Source organism: Budorcas taxicolor, chromosome 14, assembly GCF_023091745.1.
Source record: "Budorcas taxicolor isolate Tak-1 chromosome 14, Takin1.1, whole genome shotgun sequence".
Lineage (NCBI taxonomy): Eukaryota > Metazoa > Chordata > Mammalia > Artiodactyla > Bovidae > Budorcas > Budorcas taxicolor.
The window spans coordinates 29876635-29896583 of NC_068923.1; the positions used below are offsets into that span (position 1 = coordinate 29876635).

The window sequence follows — 19949 nt, forward strand, 5'->3', positions numbered from 1 at the left end:
GCAGAGAATGTGAATGGAAGTTTCTTAGTAAGCAGAAAACACACCTAAGAGGAAAAGCTTGCACAGCCCTATTATAAGAAATGTGCTCTTTTTTACAACAGAACCATGGAGTATGTGAATGAGAACTATCGCTATATGCTGCTTTAATGCCAAACATCTTTTATTTGGAATTAGATGATGAAAGCCAAAGTTCCAAACACATCTTCAAGAAGGAAAACTGATCAATGCATTCTGAAGGAAGTTCCTGTCTACAACTGAGACAGTCTTGGGTATCCCAGATTATCAAGAGGGACACAAAATCTTCCAAACAAAATTAATTTAAGTCAATTTTATTTAAAAACATATAAATAGGCCAAAGAACACTTAAGCCTGAGAGGGCTGCAAACTTTTCTAAGAACATAATGGTCCCAAAAGACTAACATTTATTGCTGATTCAGCTCACAATGGCAGCCCTCTTCAAGCAGCAGCACAGTTACTAGCAAACATTTTACAGGCCTCTTTTGAGCATCAGAGATTCACAAAGCAATGGGCCACGGCCCTGCCCTCAGGGAGCTTACAGTGGAGCTGGAGAGACATGATACATCCAAAAGAGACACAAAGTCCACATATCAATATCATAACAAAAAGCAATCACTGGCCTAAGTCTTCATAGGTTTTAACAAATGAACAGTAGGAATATCTGAGCAACTACATCAAGTTTCAACCTGACATATCAAAAAAATGGTTTCTATTTATTCTTTTCAATTCAACTGAATTAAAAGGGGAAAGCATAATTCCAAGCCAAATGTACCATAATGTTTGCTGTCTCAGATGAAGGGGTAGATTGTTCAGGTTCTAGGGTTTCTCTACGGCACCACATCCAGAGGTCAAGTTCAGTAGTTCTGGCTGCTAAACCGATGTACAAACTCAGACAGTGAGTAGACGGCTCCCCATCCTACCTCAGGATCCATGCTGATAAAATCATTCAGGTTCATCTTGGAATCTAAAAAATATATGAAAGAAATGTCCACTGCAGGCACAATTCTGGTTTAACAGCCCCAAAGACCAACAGTAGGGAAAATTATTCAAAGGTTTCATAAGGGATCAATATCATTCTGTGGTATTCTTACCTCAAATGTATAACCTCAACTGAATCATGAAAAACATCACACAAACCCAAACTGAGGGACACTATACACAGTCACTGATCAGTATCCTTCGAAAGGGTTGTTGTTTAGTTGCTAAGTTGTGTTTGACTCTTTCATGACCCCATGGACTTTGGCCCACCAGGCTCCTGGGGCCATGGGACTTCCCAGGCAAGAATACTGGAGTGGGAAGTTGCCATATCACGAGGGGATCTTTCCAACCCAGAGATCAAACCCACATCTTCCGCACTGGAAGAAAGATTCTTTACCGCTGAGCCACCAGGGAAGCCCCTTCAAAAGGGCAAAAGTGTAAAAGTAAAAGAAAAAAGAAATTGTCACAGATGAAGGAATGTGAGGAGACATGACTACTACATGTAATATCCTGGGTTAGATTCTGGACCAGAAAAAAGAAATTGGGGTAAAAGTCACAAACTATAAATAAGGTCTATAAGTGAACAGTACTGTGCTGATATTTTTGTACTGATTTATTATTTTCTTGCTTTAGATAATTACGCCATGGTTTTCTCAGATACCCTGGAATTTGAGTAAAAGGTACAAAGGAACTTTCTGCGCTTTTTTACCCAATTCTCTAGCAATCTGAAGTTATGTCAAAATAAAAAGTTAGATGAAACATACACAAATAAACTGCTGATCTACTGGATAAAACGGCCAATTTACAGAAAAATTCAGAAGATAGAAGAGATACAATCTGCAAAACCAGACCTTTTCTCCCAGATTCATTGCTTCAACAAATAAATTACAAGGAAAAAAAGAGCTGGACTAGGAATCTCTACATATTAAAAAAAGACTCCACAGAGACATAACAACCAAGCACAAGGTGGGGGTTTTATCTGGATAATAATTCAAATAAATGTACTATAGGAAAAAGATTACAACTTTATGAGATAACTGTGAATCTAAACACTGACTAGAGAGATAAATGCTGATTTTAAAGAACTGTTAAATTTTTTAGCTGTAATAATGACACTGTGGTCATACTTTAAATAAACTAATCCTTATATTTTAGAGATTCATACTGAAATATTTAGAGTTCAAAGTACCTAATATCTGGAATTCACTTCAACACAATACAAGAAGGGGGAAAGTGGATAGGCTATCAGCCATGAGCTGATAACTGTTGAAAGTCTCATTTTCTGTCTAGTTTTGTTTACGATTTAAATTTTCCATACCATACATTTTTTTGAAGTGTGTACACATTTCTTCTTGTCCTCATTAAAGAATAGTTATAGAACTATACTCCTATCAAAAACCGTCAGGAAAGCGGACAAAGTATATTCACAGCTCTTTCCACAAGCCAGACAACGGGCAACACGACCGACTGCTCAGAAAGCAGAAACAAGGGAGGGAGCCCTAGGACCCCCCAGTTCACTGCCCAGGGAGCATTTCCAGGCCACAGCACAGAAGGAGCAACACGGACAGCACGGGCGTTCTGCCCGTGGGAAGACAGAGACCCGAGCCCAGCAGGGCACAGCGGCTACGGCTTGGGGACAGAGTGTGGAAGAGGACGCAACTACGCAGACAGTGCTCTGGACTTCTGCAGAGGCGACTCAGCCTTTACCCTCAAGTCTGCCTAAGGACTGAACTCATGAAGCCAGGAAAGAAGCCCAGAAAGCAGCTGGTCTTAAACCTCCCAGAACTTCCATAGTCCCCACCAGCCAAGGGGGAGAGAACCCATAACACACGGGCATTTAGCAGAACCCTCAAAAGGGTTACACCTGAGTAGCGGCGATAAATGAGCGCAGGGTGAAAGGCTGCTGAGAATCTACACTGCACGCTCAGTTGCTTCAGTCGTGTCCAACTCTGCGACCCCACGGACTGGAGCCCACCAGGCTCCTCTGTCCACGGGATTCTCCAGTCAAGAATCCTGGAGTGGGTTGCCATTTCCTCCTCCAGGGGATCTTCTTGACCCCGGGATGGAACCCACGCCTCTTATGTCTCCTGCATTGGCAGGCGGGTTCTTTACTACTAATCCCACCTGGGAAGCCCATACTGAAAGAGCAAGCCTTGAAAGGACCCACCTGACCCCTGTAATTTAACTGTAAGCTAGAACCAAATCCAATATTGTTTTTTAAAGTATCTCAAGATCTAGCAACTAACAATGTAAAATTCACAAAGTCCAGCACCCGACCAAATAACATGAATCACACAAAGAAACAGGAAAACGCGACTCAACATCAGGAACAAAATCCATCAACAAAAACAGACTGAAATGACAGAGATAACGCAACCAGCAGACAAGCATCAGCTATTATAAACACACTCTGTATATTCAAAAGGGTAGAGGAAAATGTGGGCACAACAGAGAGAAATGGGAGATATTAAATCAGCCCCAAGTGGAATTTTTAGAGATAAAAAAATAAAATATGTAAAATGAAAAAAAAAATGCACTGGATGGGATTAACAGCAACTTAATGCAGCAGAAAAGATAAATGAATTTATAGACAAAATAATATTCAAAATGAAACACAGAAAAAGTCTGAAAAAAAGTGATCATTGACTTAAGAGAGTAAGAACGAGGCATCTAACATATGCGTAGGTGAAAGACAAGAATTTTTTTTAAAGGGGGAGATAGAGTTGGTGGTCAAAGGAAACAGTTGAAGAAATAATGGCCAAATGTTTCCAAATTTGATGAAAACTATAAATCTACCAATCTAAGAATCTGAACAAACCTCATGTGGACTAAATCTAAAGAAAACTACAGTCCATCATAATTAAATTGCTGAAAATGGGAAATAAAGAGAAAAAACCTTAAGAAGCAGCCAGGAAAGGGGGGAAAGATACACTACATTTAGAGAAACAAATATAAGAACAGTTTCCTTGATCAGAAACTAAGCAAGCAGAAAACAAGAGACACCTTTAAAAAACTGAAAGAAAAAACATGTAAAACTAGCGTATATTATCTAATAAATATATCTTTTCAAAAATGAAGACACTTGGGATACAGAACACTAGAAACAGAGTCTTACAACAAAAAAGCTAGATAATCAGCAAAACCAGGACTTCTGTTGATGTGATCAGACAGCCAGGGATGAATAATGACCAAGTAATACAAAATAAAGGAAAGACAGGCGTCTCCCAGGAAAGAAGGAGTAAGAGTTCTTGCCTACCTGGGGTAGGTGTACTTACCTGACTTACTCAATGTAAGTCAGCTAAAATATTTACCAAATGGCTAAAGGAAACCTCAAGTTCTGAAATACAGTGGTATTCATTTTCTAGGACTTTTTAACGCAATTAAATAAAAAATGATTATTATCTGCAGGCATTCAACACCTACCAGCATTTAAAAATAAAATTTAAAAAAATTTAAAGATCAATATATAACAAATCAGCATTTGCCTGTATCTCCCTAAGAGGCACTATAACATTTCTATTTACATATAACACTGGTCCAGCTAGGTTCAGATTAGCCAGTGTCACTATAACACACCATATGAGAACAGGAAAATGAAAGGACAGAGAGGCAGCAAAGGGCTTAGAAAGAGAAAGGGACAATCATGGTGTACCCTATAGTTCAGTCCAAGACTTGGGAAAGGTCCTTAAAAACTGAGCCATTAAAGGCTAGTGCTGGACCTGAGCTTTAGGGGCAAGGCTGCAAGACTGTGAATCTTGGTTTCCTTCTTATCAGAGATGGGCAAAAAAAGGAGGGGGTAGTTTCCTTCATTTAAAATACACTAAACGCTGAATTTAAAAGAGTGCGCCTGCAGACTCACCAAAATTATTAAATGTTGGGGCCAAACTATAATGTGCAATGAATGAAATGTGATAAATTTTAAGCCCCTAAGGGCCAATTCCATAACTAAATGCAGTAAAGCTGCTATGAAAGTTACCTAAAACAGGCTTTAATTGCAAGTTTGATGTCTTCTTGAACCTTTTCTTCAACTTTTTTTTTAAATAAAGAATATTAATTAGCTAAAAGTAATCCCCCCTTATCCTAACTTCAAACACATTCCTTTGATAAATGGGGCTTCCCTGGTGGCTCAGCTGGTGAAGAATCCACCTGCACTGCAGACCTGGGTTCGATCCCTAGGTCGGGAAGATCCCCTGGAGAAGGGAACAGCTACCCAATCCAATATTCTGGCCTGGAGAATTCCACGGGCTGTATAGTCCATTGGGTTGCAAAGAGTCAGACATGACTGAGCTAAAAGTAATTCCCCCTTATCCTAGCTTTAAACACATTCCTTTGATAAATGGGGCTTCCCTGGTAGCTCAGCTGGTAAAGAATCCACCTGCAATGTAGGAGACCCCAGTTCCATTCCTGGGTTGGTTCAATTGATAAATACAGGGCTTGAATTAATGGACTGACCACACAAGAGAACATGGCCACATGGTTAAATTACTACATGAGAAACCAGTATGTTTACTCCACACTTCAGAGCAGATTCCTTTGAGTTCCAACCTCAAGTTCAGGAGGCCCCCAGTGAGCTAGTTACACAGGGACAAAAAGAGACATCCCCTCCCCTGCTCTTGAGCTCAGGGAGGTAACAGACCCTGCCACCCTCCAGCTGTGCCTGGGGGCCAGGCAGAGGGTTGGACCTTCATGGACTCCAGTGTTCATGTCTGCCAAGTGAAGAGGAGATGAACATAAGATAGGAGGGGGCTGGTACAAAACAGCACCTCCTGGGAAGCAGTCACCAAAACCCAAAGGAACAAGTCAAAGAGGACGGGGGCTGACAAGGTTTACTGAAGGCTTACTGAAGGCTCAGCTCCTGCGGCAGTGCTCCTATGTGGAAGAGACACGGGGAGCCACACAAGCACTGTCCAGACCACACCCAGTAGGATGTGTGAGATGAGAGCAAGGCCCACGAAGCCCTCTCTTGACCTAAGCTAGCCCAGTTCTGATGCTGAGCCTGGGAACAGGTTGGTGGACCCGAAGCAATGCCAATATGAACTTTAAAAATCATGAGAGCTTTCCACAGAGAGCTGCAAAATCAGAGATGGACTCTTCCTTCAGTGTTCACTCCCTTCAAATATACCAAATACACTTTTTACTTTCTTCCCTGCTGAACTCTAATGTTCGGTTTTTCTGGCCTCCTTTACAGCCTGCAGAGCATCTTGACTCAGACAGCATCATCCTCATCAGAGGATGGTTTTTACCAATTAATGGCAACCTTGTGAATTACTTCCCACATAAATTCACCCAGGTGAATGCTAGACAACAGTAATATGATGAAGAACCCTTGATCTACTTAAGTTTCGAGAAATTATTAACTGGACTGATGCCTAAAAGCACATAAATGAGATGAGTGGGACAATAAAACTGGCTAGGTCTCACTGCCTTTCTAACGCAGATTTTATTACAGAGATTTCACAGGTCTCAAAGAGGCACCAGGGGATTCCCTTCACCATAACATGAAACCCCACCACGGGGAGGCTCTACAAGTCCCACGGTAAAGTGGCACAAACACACAGTTCTCCCCAAGTCTGGTGGACCAGAGACAGGGACAGCCGATATTCCGGCAACAGGGTTGTGGTTTGGCTCCCTGAAGCCTTTCCTCTCCCATGAAACCTTCCAATCCTGCTCTCTGAGCCTCCACTTTTAAGTCTGATAAATACACACAACTACACTCCCTCTCACCTCCTAACCACTCCGGGAGTCTTACCCAAACGACAGTGCACTTCCTGTCCTTGGTTAAGGGAACTCGCTCACCAGCACACTGATGGGAAACCCCTCTGAGAGGGCGTCCCTGGCTCACCTCCAGTCTCGATGCAGGGATACGACGGGGGAGGCTCTCTCCAGTTCCCACTGGAGTCTTTCATGTGAGAGCGGTCAGAAGCAAAGTTCTTCAGATATGAGTCTGCACGGATCACTCTAAATTTCCTGCACGTAAACCAACACTCATTTATGTAACAGTTGAAATTCTAACTCAATTCTTACAGAGACTCATTTTCTATGACATGCACAAAACTAGGCACACATTTTTGTACTATTAGTGACAGGCAGACAGTTTAGTCGCTAAGTCGTGTCCGACTCTTGCAACCCCATGGGCTGTAGCCCACCAGGTTCCTCTGTCCATGGAATTCTCCAGGCAAGAATACTGGAGTCAGTTGCCATTTCCTTCTACACTATTAGTGATACACAAACAGATATGTGGCTTTAACACCTGTTAAAGATGCCATGAGAAATGATCAGCTGACATTCCAAACTACAAAGGTGTGGAAATCTATCCAGTTGCCTTTACTTTCCAAGGGCATAATTTTCAGGTGTTGGTATCATGAAAGTTGTTAGTCACTCAGTCGTGTTGGACACTTTGTGACCCCATCGACTGTAGCCCGCCAGGCTCCTCTGTCCATGGGATTCTCCAGATAAGAATACTGGAGTGGGTCACCACTGCCTTCTCCAGGGGATCGTCCTGACCTAGGGATTGAACCTGGGTCTCCTGCATTGTAGGAAGATTCTTTACCATCTAGCTACCAGGGAAGTCTATCATACTCCTCTCAATTTTGGCGTCATATGGCATCCAGCTCCCCCAGCCCACCCCACCCCACCATCCACACACCCAAAAATAAGAGTACGAAGGACACTCCAAAACTGACTCGAAGAAAATGTTTTGGATCTCATCACACAAAGTTTTAAAGACTGCCAGCCTTTCATACGATGGACAACCTTCAACACTTCAAAATATTTTGAATCTGCTGTGTAGTACATGACTCTCAAATATCAACTCAATGGTAAAGCCAAGACAAGCAACCTTTACAAAACCAACACAGAAACAAACACGCAAACAAAGTAACTGTATAATCGTCAAAGTCTAACTTCAGACAAGTAGGTAAACCCACCCAGAGTTTCCTCACCTTCTGAACTGTGGATGGATGTCCTCATCAGACTTAAAGGCATCTTCCACGTACGTGTCAAAGGGGCAGGGGAACGGCAGGACAGTGTCAAGGTCATAGATGAAGCTCTGTCCTCCGCTTGAAACATGAAGCAAGACAACGTGGTAATCCTAGACGTAAAAGTTGCTGAAGTTAACCAGGTTACCTTATGATGGAGTATTCCAAGGTTATAGTAATAATGCCTATCTACCAGCAAAAACATACAAGGCTAATACAGCCCTCCTTAAAATAACAAAGCAAACACAAAACCCTGAAAACAGACCAGATGTCCAGTGACAGGGAACAGTTACATAAACAGTGGAAATGTTCATGTACATTAACTGTATACCTTCAACCCAGCAATTTTACCACTAGGAATTCATCTTAGAGAAACACTGCCATATGCAAGTAAAGGTATGTATTCAAAGAAAATCTCTGCAGTGCTGTTTTTAACTGTGAAGATTCAGAAACAATCAGAAGTCCACCAAGAGGGGAAAGGCTAACAAACCACGAGGCAGCCATAAAATGGGGTACTGTGCAGTTGCTAAAAAGACTTAGGTAAACTGTTGTGGAAATTGGATTAACTCTGTGTTACACAGCTGGATGGAAAGAGCAAATTGCAGATTATGTATTATACATTATTTTTTAAATTGATGTGTATATAAAGACAGATGTCTGTGTTCAGAAGTACACATGCATGCATATGAGTACCGAGAAAAAGTCTGTAAGGATATCCTCCGAACCATTAACAAAGCAGAATGGCCTGAGGTCAGCCTGGAGAGGGAAAGAAGGACTTTAAAATGTTGTTGGGATTTCTCTGGTGGCCCAGTGACGAAGACTCTGAGCTCCCAATGCAGAGGGCCTGGGTTCAATCCCTGGTCAGGGACTGGACCCCATACGCCACAACTGAGAGTCCTCCCGCTGCAATGAAGATGAAAGATCCCTCATGCTGCAACTAAGACCCAGCGCAGCTAAAGAAATAAATTTTTCTAATGTTGTTGCTACTGATTTTCAATCAGCCATGCCCTTATCCGTAGCCATTAAGGAAAAAGGACACAAAAAGCTTCTCCCGCACAGCTGGGTCCCAGCATGCATGTGAATTCTCACTCTCACCCCCAGACACAGGGTACTGCTCAAGCCAGCTAAGAGCTAGAATGGATGTCAGGAAAATTTATCAATGGACACGAGGGCAGTCTGATGCTTAGAATGCCTCGGAAGAAAAACGCTCACAGAGAAAACAGCATTGTGAGATTAAAATGTCCAATCACATTAGCACAATGTTAGGAATACCATACGTTTCTAGTACTTCAGAGCTTACAAAGCACTTTCTCAAATGATGTTTCATTTGACCCTGTGAGGTAGGGGAAGACAATTAACTGAGACTGGAGACACTGCGCCATCAGAGCCCAAAGTGCTATCTTTGGCTCCAATTCTATCTTAGGAAAGCAGAATCAGCGTCAGAAATGAACGCCTCTCTCCTGTCCTCCCCTTAATGCATCCAGCCCTCCCCTATAACAGTCCGAGACTTTGGCCCCCTGGGCCTCTTCACGTTATTCCACTCCACCTGTGCTGCGTCTCCACCGCTCTCCCCCAGTTCATCACTGCAGCTCCAGCTCAAATGCTTTCCCCACCCAGGAGTCCATCTTCGATCTTCTCCCATCCCTGCCAGCAGCAGTCTCGGCCATATCCCAAATCGGGTTCTCTCCTGACATCTACTTCATGTTATTTTTTTTTTTTTAATACATACTCCCAATTACTTGTGGGAAACTGTGCTATTAAAATACAGATACAGAGATGAGAAAGATAGGTCCAAATGTTCAAGAAGTTCCTGGAGAAGCGAGTGGGAAACCCAAGTCAGTGGTGGCAGAAGAGTGAGAGAATGAGGGAAGACAGGAGGCGGGAGAGCCTGCGGGTTAGGGCATGTGAGGCGGGATCACCCAGTTCAACTTCAGCCACGCCACCACCGGCCTCTGTTTCCTCTTCTGTATAATGGGGATAACTGTAGTGTTTGAAAGTGAAAGTTGTTCAGTCGTTGTGTCCAACTCATTGGGACTCCATGGACTGTAGCCCGCCAGGCTCTTCTGTCCATAGGGATTCTCCAGGCCAGAATACTGGAGTGGGTAGCCATTCCCTTTTCCAGGGGATCTTCCCAACCCAGGGATCGAACTGGGGTCTCCTGCATTGCAGGTGGATTCTTTACCAGCTGAGCCACAAGGGAAGCCCAACTGTAGCAGTTTACCTCATAGTATTACTCACACTGTTACTGAGAGAATTAATGAGATTATTACGTAAATACTCAGCCTTCTTAAAAACCAACCAAAGGGGCAGGGGGGTCCCCACAAGGGGGATGGCAACCCAACTAATAAGTGGAGTTTCACTGAGGAAAGGCTGCATCTTGCCTAAAGAGGAGAGCATTCCAGAAAGAGGACACAGCTTGTGGAATGGCATAAACAGAGACTTCCTGGGCAGTCCAGTGCTTGGGACGCTGCTCTTCTACCGCAGGGATCACAGGTTTGATCCCTGGTTGGGGAACTAAGATCCTGCAGGTTGCACGGCACAGCCAAAAATATTTTAAAAAGAACAAAAGAAAAGGCATAAACAAGGAGTATCCTTCTGGCTAGCTCAGGTCTATGTTCCTACATAGCAGATGGCCAGTGAACTCAAGGGAAAGCAGGCCACCTCCACGAGGAGAGGCAGAGATGGGGACCAAGGAGATAGACTTGAGAAGCAGCTTCACTCTCTGAGCCAGGTGAAGAGAGCTTGTCCAAAGGCCTGGGAAAGACACCGCAGGCTAGAGGCAGGAGCGCCCACTTAGAAAGTGACCTCTTCCTCGGGGGTTGGTCTCCACCGACTGAGGGAGGCTCACCCATCGCCTACAACAGAACAGCAACGAGGCACAGATCAACTGCCAGAGGTGTATTCCACACAGGAAGTCTGTGGGGAGACTCCCTGAAACAGGATTTTCCACCGGGAGCTGCCATGAGCTGCTGTGTAAAGAGGGCACAACCACAGATCCTTTCCCTGAAAATTCCCTGAAGACCGGCAGCTGAGCACTTCAGCAATGGGCATGATGCTAGGGCAGATGGACAGTCCACAGCTGTGGTTCTATCGCTCTGTTAACAAAAATCGCTAACACTTTTAGAGCACTGGTGCAGATACAAGGGTGATGCTTCAAAAATGCATCATCTCCCTGAGGCCCCCGGTGACCAGAGGAGGATACCCAGGAAAGACGGTAACTAAGCCGTCCAGCTCACACAGCCCAGAAGGGGGACTTGGGCTTAACCCCAAAGTGCCTCACTCAGCCTGCGCTCCCAACCCAACGCTGCTGGATTCGGGCTTCAGAGCAGCAAGTCTCCCGCTGGTGAAGGAAGCCAGAGCGTGAGCTCCATAAGGCCAAGCGTTTTAGTCTATTCTGTGCCTCGTATATAACAAGCATTCAATACATATACGTTATATAAATGAATGAAGCCAATTCAAACGATGTCTTATCCTAAATATGCATTGGAAACTTGATGTTTGTTACATTATCATGAATGGAGTTTTTCTTTTATCTCCATGTTTCTTAGCACAAACAATTCCATTCTTCGGGGCAGCAGGTTAAGGTGACATATGGATGTGTGCTGGAAAGGCCCCCATCTGCCACCTATCAGCCAGGTAACCCTGAGGTAGTCACTTTGCCTTTCTGGGCTTGTTTCTTCACCTGAAAAATGAAGGGGTTGGAATAGATCTGTGTTTTTGAAATGCCAGTCATGCTAAGAATTTTGCTAAGAACACAAATTCGTGAACCTTTAGATCAACTAGATTAGAAACCTTTTTTTTTTTTTTGCCACATCAGGCAACAAGCAGGATCTTAGTTCCTCAACCAGGGATTGAACCTAGGCTCTTGGCAGTGAAAGCCCTGAGTCCTAAACACTGGAATTCCCACAAACCTGTATTTTTCACACAGTCTCTGGATAACTCTACTGTGCAGATGGACCAGATGCTGCTGAAGTTCCTTCCAGTGCTACATAGACAAGGGTCTAGACAACAATTGTATCTGCTACATCAGCCATTTAAAATCACTTCTATAATAATTTCAAAATTAAAAGAAAACATGCCTGTCAGTGCTTCTGCCTTAGACCAAATAACATCTGTCATCCAAAGGTCAAATTATTAATAACTATCATAGTCTTTCTCTACTGCCCCATCATTTCTGCTTTACCAAAACACAAAGACCGCTCCTGGATTACAAGTACTGCTGTATCAGAGGCTGTCTGTGCTGACCATCTTACCCAGATGACAGGTCCATCTCCGGGTCTGGCCTGCTGCTTCCAGATAGGTATCTACAAACACAATACACTTCCTGAGTCAAACTTTACAGAGCAAACACCACTCAATTCTTTTAGGCAATACACACATGGAAAATAAAATATTTCAAAACAACAAACAAGTCAGGTGGAAGAATGAACAGATAAGAAATTCAAATCTTTCCAAGGGTCCTTAATAATGAAGGAGCAATAATTCATTGTTAAGATGTTCTCTGGAGAGTAGAAAGAGACCCAAACTAGGGATCGGAAGTCCTGGCAGGTTCACCTCTTGCTCTCCCACTTAATTATTCATGGGGCCTTCCCAAGTCTCTATTTCCTCATCTACAAAACGGAAACAGCTGTCTGAACCCTGACTACTTCACAAGGTATCCATTGGGATCAAACAACATGATGTTCACAAAAGTGCTTTACAAAATACGAAGAGCTTACTTTTTTTTTTTTAATACTTTATAGAAGTTTACTGTAGTTCCATAAAACACAGGAAAGAAACTTTTCCTTCAAACCTGAGCATATATGCTTCTAGTCTAAGCATTTTAAAAAGCTCTCACTTCATACCTAAAGAAAGGGGACTGAATTTGCATAAACATACCATCACATATTTATTTCCCTACCTGCAAGTTAGGAACTAAACTCTTAACTACATCCTCGTAGGGAAAAAATCTGATTCAAAAACAAACTTTGAACTGTTGCAGTATTTTATACAGCACATTTTAGAACAAGCTAAACCCATCCTCTATTTAGCTTCGAATGTCATCCTGAATTTGTGTTCTTTCTGCATCACTCCCCAACTTACCATCTTCCTCTCATTAGATATGAAGACAGCATAACACTCTTCTAAAGGATACTGGTCGTGGTTTTTGATGTATTCGCAGAGCTTCCAAATATTTTCTTCACTGGAATAAAATAATTGTTTAAGCAATATAATTAAGCAAGAACACTCAGTTCACTCAAATTTGAACAAAAGACCAATTATTACATTAAAAAAAAAAAGTTGGTAGAGACCTTAAACACCACCTCCTCCAAAAACTGGCTAACAATTGTACTTCCTCTGAAACATCCCCAGCAACAGCTGTTACCAACCTGAACTGTGCACGGACCCCTCTGCGGACACAGAGCTCACTGCCTCTGTCAGCAGTGTTAACATGAGGCATTCTAACTGCTCAAATGCTCCATCGATATTCTAAAAGTTCTGAGTCCAGGGACTTGAATTCCAGTTCAGCCACTTACAAGGTAATAAGTTTTGGACACCTGACCTCTCTTGAGTGTCTGCTTTTCTCCTCTGTAAAGTGGGAATAATCATATCATCGATACTCAATAAATCTTAACATTGGTTGGCTGCTCCCCTTTGGAAATGGCAGGATGGGTATTGTGTAGGAGGGCTCCTGATTGGAAAAGATCAGGACGGTTATGGGATATGTCCAGGAATTATTCTGGAGGGAGCCTCTGGTGAATGCTATTCCCCAAGCCCCTCTGGTATGGAGGAGGTCCTGACTTTTAGAAAGCTCTTCCTCATGCTAAACTGAAATCCATCTTTCTTATACTGCTGCCCTAGATGAATCTCTCTTTTATGTGAGAGGCCTTCAGCTATTATGTAGCAATGGTAAGAACCACCGAAGTAAAGCAACGCCCAGTGCCTCAAACCAAGCCACACTGGCAGTCACACTGGCAGTCACACTTCAGCATGGGCAAGCCCCAGCACTCCTGGCAGTATTCACAGCCCAAGCTTTGGGTTCCTGTCTTCTTCTAATGGGGCACACAGCACCTTTGCTCAAAACGAGCTACGCCAATATTCCGCTCACACAAGTGACTCAATTTGTCAAAACCTGAATCCCAGCCACCTACACCATGCGACCTGGAAACGGCACTGAGGACAGGCACAATTCTGTGGAGAGACACACGCTTCACTCAGCCTTGCCCTTGTCCACCTATCTCAACACTTCATGCAACCAGAATTCAAGTACCGAAGTTAGCTGTTTATATTTTTCTCCCATGATTTTGTTTTCCCCTAGAATATCTAAGAAGTCTTACGGGGGGAAAAATGGTGGCAGGGATACCAACAGGAGAATGCTAATAATTCCATGGGATGTGCAGCACAGAGTAATAATATGCAAACTGTTTCAATATGACATATAACATGCAGTAGTTAAAATTTTTTTAACCTGGATGTTCTCAGAGAGTTTTGAGAAGACATTTGTCTTTCCAACCTAGAGACATTCAGGAGCATTAACTATCAACAACAGCCTGTGATGTACAAATCACTGTGCTAAGAGCTTGGAGTTCAGAACGATAAATCAGAGTTGCAGACGATGAGAGGAGCCACACACATCCATAAATAATCGAGTACCGCTGCTGCTGCTGCTGCTGCTGCTGCTGCTGCTGCTGAAGACCATAAAAGATGCATAGAGCAAGTACAGAGGAGGGAGTCATTCACTTTGAGGGATACAGGATGATGGAGGAACTAGGTCAGCAGGTTCTCCTTGTGTGTTCCCCTTTCCCCTCTCAAGAATGGAGAGTTAACCCCAGAAGTTCTCGAATCCATATATACCATGAGTACTACTGGTTGGCTAAATACACATGTAGCTTGGACATACTTCGCTTATTACTTTTCAAATATGAGCGAATATTACACAGAGAAAAAAATTAAACCTAAGAGTTACTGAATTTGCAGTCCCTTTTAATCAACAATTTTGTCTTCAAGAGTACAACTAATATGAAGGAGGATTCATGAAATTTTTCATGCTAATTAAAAAAAAAAGAGGGCCTCATCCTTGGAAATGCTGGGAGTCATCACTGGAATAGAAAGTGCCACAGATTAGGTGTGAGTCCTGCAACTCATTTAATTGGTTTAAAAAAATGGGGAGGGGGGTGATAACAATAATGCCCCAGGCTGTCAGCTGAGTATCTGGGTAGCAGAGATGCTAACAAAGCAGTATTGGGACTGGGATTCTGCAGGGGTGACTGGTGATGAGCTGATAGAGAGGCATGCAGATGGGGAGGATCCCTGGGACACAAGTGCTTAACAATTATTGGAAAAATCCGAAATGATTACAACAGAATCAAAAACGCTTTGCAGGAGACTTCCCTGGTAGTCCAGTGGCTAAGACTCTGTGCTTCCAAAGTAAGGGGCCTGGGTTTCAGCCCTGGCCAGGGAACTAAATCACACATGCCGCAACTAAAGATCCCGCATGCTGCAACCAAGACCTGGTGCAGCCAAATAAATAATTTTTTAAAAAATGCTTTGCAAACTGCACAAAACACAAATATTGGCTACCACTATTATCATTAAGCTTAAAAGCTAAGTGACATCTGACAGAAGCTAACAGAAGTCAAGAGGAGGCATTTATTCCAAGTTCGAAGAATCCGCAGGAGCAAACACAGAAAGGTGCACCAGCCTGATGCGTTCGGACAGGATGGAGCACTTGTTCGCCATCAGAAGTAATTTTGCCCCCTAAGGAACATTTGGCAATAGCTGGTGACATTTGGGATTCTGACAGATTGGGGGAGGATGGCCATCTAAAGGGGAGAGCCTGCCCTACAAAGAACAGATGCCCAAACAAAGAATCTCCATGCTCAAAATGTCAACAGAGGCAAGGCTGAGAAACCCTTGGGCAGAGCAGAGAAGCCAGGTTCACGAAGAGGTCGCAGGAACAGATGGTGACCAGATCCTTAGAGTGCTTGCTATACACAGGAGATAGACTTTATTGTCTAGGCCTGAGCTCCTGAAATTGGATCAATGGGCCAGACTCAGACTTCTCTACCGTGCAGCTCACACATCCAGGCTTTCTGGGGTTGGACTCTAAGATCTGCATATTCTATAAGCTCCAGGTGGTTCTCTGGTACATTCAAATTTAGACTGGCTTTGAGCAGTATGAAGCCAGCCGAAAATTAAAGACTTAATGGGCTATGGGAGAGCTAGGCAGAGATGCCTGTTAGGAAGGACCAGAACAGGCCCCAGTGGCCAGACCCAAGGAGGGACAGACCTATGTTTGAAGAGACCAGGAGGAGATGATCAACTGAACAGATATTCATCTCCTAGTATTCTTCCACTGAATCACTGCCCTCCTATTATGTCGGCCTCTCTGTCATTCCTCAAATATTCTTGCCCGCTTCCTTCTAAGAGTTCTGTACCTGCAGTCCCCCTGCCTGGAGGGATCTCCTGCCAACATCCACAAAGCTCCTGCCCTCTTTCTTCAGCTCTCTGTTCAAATGTCATTTTTTTCTGTTCAAATGTCAGTTTATCAACGTCTTTAAGTATCCTAATAATATGGTGAGTCACCATCTCTTATCTTGTTCTATTTTTCTCACAGAACTTAACAGACCCAAGTGTGGTTAAACTTGCTTTTGTCTGCTTTTCCCCAACAAAAATGTAAGAACTATGAAATCTTATCAGGGAATATGTCTACGTTGTTCACTGCAGTATCCCTAGTGTCTAGGATTCTGCTTCACATACTCCATAAACATTCACTGAATAAATGAATAAAACAATGAATGGATCTCAGAGACAAGAACTAAGAGGACTGAGGTGAGAGGAGGGGCAGAAATAAAGTGTAGAAGAAGTACCTACCCCAGAGGTTCCAAGTTCAGCACCACCACTTGCCAGATAAAGTCACAGTCACTCAGTCCTGTCCGACTCTTTACGACCCTACCGTCCATGGGATTCTCCAGGCCAGAATACTGGAGTGGGTAGCCTCTCTCTTCTCCAGGGGATCTTCCCAACTCAGGGATCGAACCCAGGTCTCCTGCATTACAGGTGGATTCTTTGCCACCTGAGCCACAAGGGAAGCCCTTGCTAGATGTTTGACCTTGGGCAAACTAAAGGCCTCCCTGTGGCTTAGTATTTTCATTAATAAAGGAAATGAGAAAAAGGATAATAATAGAACTATCTCCTAAGCCTGAAAGTACTTGGCACTGGGCCTGACATGCAGTCAGAGCTGAACAAACTCCAGCTCTTCCTAGCACTGATTTGGTGACCAGCTGAAGGAGGAAAGGCAGTTTCAGAGGACCCTGATGTTTCTTGTGCAGGACTGGAAGTCTCCATTCAAGCAAAGGAATGGTAGGCGTGGCAGTGATAAGGCCGAAGATTAAGAGTTGTGATTCCACCACAGAAGTGGCCTAGGAAAGGGGCACAGTGTGCGGACTCTGTGTTCCCAATCTGCATTCCTTCACTCACAAGCTATGTTGTTGTTGTTCACTGACTAAGTCGCTGACTACAGCCAGGCCTCCCGGTCCTTCACAAGTTATGCGGCCGTAGGCAAATTTCTTGCAACCCTCTGTGCTTCGACGTGCTCACCCTTAAAACGGGAGTTTTAACAGTACCTTCCTCCTAATGTAACTGTGGGGAGAAATGAATTCGTTTACTGAAACGTCTGGGAACAATGCTCGGCATATACTGAGTACCACGTGTAAACGTAATCACTATTATAATAACGACGTGGTGGTCTTTAAGCTCCTAGTTTCTGGTACAACGGAGCCTGAGTTGGAATCTTGGCTGCCTTTAATGAGTGACCTTGGGAATGTTATTGCAAAATCTCTGTTTTCATTCTCTTCCAAAATTAAAATGACCTTCACATCAGTGCGAAACCACTTTGGGCTTTAATTTAGTACAATAATTTTCAAAGGCTCTCTACCCTCCACCCTCCTCCTCCAACTCCCCTTTCAGGCGCCCCCAAGCACTGAGATCCCCTGAAAAAGGTCCAGCAGAAAAAGGCAAGGCAGAAGTAAACCACCAGCGACCTGACCCTTCCTGGCGGATACTACCCCCCTCCCCCAACACTCTCCGAATGCCCACACTCCACTCAAGACTCTAGGGCTGCCATTCCGGCTCCCTTCGCCCCTCAAACCGGAAAACCCTCCAGCCAGGCCCAGAGCGCCCCCGGGGAGGGGCCGAGAAGAGGCGGAGCCCGGCTGCGTCTCCACCGCCGAGTGGGCTGGGGAGACGCCGGGGGCTATCCCCGCGCCCCTCACCAGTAGCAGCTGTTGTAGACACAGGCGTCCCGCGGGGGGCTGGCCGGCTGGTAGTGGGCGGCTGCGGCGACCGGGGCGTCCCCTTCCATGGCTGGCCTGGGTACCGGCCAGAGGCGTACGGACCGGACCGGCCCCGCCGGCGGGCTTCGGAGGAGGAGCCGGCGCACCACACGCAGCGCTGGTTCGCTGGGCGGACTGGGAGGAGCCCGAGGCTGCGGGTGGCGCCCCCGGGTGATGGGGCTTGGGGCAGGGTGGGCGGAGCCCGAGGGGCGGAAAGCGCAAGATCCTGCGCAGAAGCTCGAGATGCCGGTGGCAGGTTCCTGGAGGGTGGAGCTGGGAATGAAGAGTGTTGTCAGTGGCTTGACTCGGGCGGCCCTGGATTGGCTGGGCAGGTTCTGGTGGACGGAGCGTGGGCGGGGCGAGCGATGCAAAGTCCCGGCGCGGAAAGAGGTGGGCGGAGCTCGAGGCTCTCGGTAGCAGTGCCGTTGAGGGTGGAGTCTGAGAGACAGGGGCGGATCCTGGGTGGGTGAGCGGCGTGAGTTCATAGTGGGCGGAGCCAGGGACGTGGAGGATCTTGTGGTTCCCGGTTTGCGAAACCCCTCCAGGTGGGTGGGGTCGGGGGCCAGGGGCGGGGCCACGCGGCACGTGGTCCTAGAGCAGCAGTGTGCCTAGAGTGCTGGAGGCTTGGGAACAATGTGGTTTCGATCAGCGTGGGAAAAAAAAGAGGTCACCGGCTGGCCGCTTGAGAGGGGAGTCAAGGGAGGGCTTGGAGTTGGTAAAAGGTGCTTCGTGAGTCTCGGAGGAGTCTGACACCTTCTAACCCCTTGCCAGCTGCGGCCGATGAGATTGGGAAGACTCCACGTGTGCAAGTGAAATAAGAGGATCTTTTGTGTGAAACAGGTTTATTTTTGAGAGGGGCGATGGGACGCGGGGAGCGAAGTGGATGATGGAATGATGGAGGGAGGTTCATTCCAAATATACTGACTCAAAAAGGTATATTGATTCTTTCATACAGTAAGAACAGTTTTGAAAGCCCTTTTAGTATTAATCATATATTTATTTGCCAGCAGTCTGGAAGGAAAGACACCAGATTGTTAAGTGTTTATCACTGGTGAATGAATGGCATGGAGGGCTTTCACTTTAGATTTGTATCCTTCTGAATGTTTATATTTGCAAGGGACACATACAGCTGATCGGGTATTTTCCATTCTGAAAACCGAAATTGTTAGATTGGATTATAGACCATATATATAGACACAGTCTGATTCTCCCAGTCTCATGAGTTCTGAAGCCCAAAAGTCCTCAAGACTTTTAATATAAGTCGTGTCAGTTATCGATATATTACCTCTCAGGTCCAAATACATACTTCAACATAGACTCTGTAATAAATAATGGAATTCCTTAAAGCATTTATCCTTTAAAATGAGTGGTGTTAAACCTTCTCTATTAAGTGCACTGAAAGAAGAAGCTTCCTACGGTTTCTGGGAACCAACCAGGGTCAGGAGTGTGGTCTCAAAAACATCCTATAGGGTCTACAACAGCCACAGCCCCAAAATTGGTCCTTCTGTGACCTTACAGCTCTAGCCTTGCAATAACCTTTATGCAGCCCTCTTGACACAGAAACTAGAGCCCTGCGAGGGCTGCAGGCAACCACCTAGCAAGCCTTTCAGGGGGGCAGGGTGACACATTGAGCAGTCCTTCTGCTTCCATCTCTCCAATCCCC

The 19949-nt window shown here is 44.8% G+C and overlaps 1 protein-coding gene across 2 annotated transcripts; it reads right to left on the bottom strand.

Moving 5' to 3' along the window:
• Nucleotides 1–322: 322 nt before the first annotated feature.
• NTAQ1 (N-terminal glutamine amidase 1) lies at nucleotides 323–18426 on the bottom strand. Of its 2 annotated transcripts, XM_052651724.1 has the most exons (7): nucleotides 16827–16971; nucleotides 13056–13155; nucleotides 12227–12277; nucleotides 8667–8729; nucleotides 7938–8086; nucleotides 6839–6963; nucleotides 323–982 (listed from the first exon to the last, which is right to left on the bottom strand). In XM_052651724.1, exons 1-7 carry the CDS (start codon nucleotides 16913–16915, stop codon nucleotides 873–875), a joined length of 687 nt encoding a protein of 228 aa, XP_052507684.1. In that variant the 5' UTR covers nucleotides 16916–16971; the 3' UTR covers nucleotides 323–872. The 2 variants fall into 2 exon arrangements, with proteins under 2 accessions (XP_052507684.1, XP_052507685.1); XM_052651725.1 differs by lacking the exons at nucleotides 8667–8729; nucleotides 16827–16971 and adding an exon at nucleotides 18227–18426.
• Between the last annotated feature and the right edge of the window lie 1523 nt (nucleotides 18427–19949).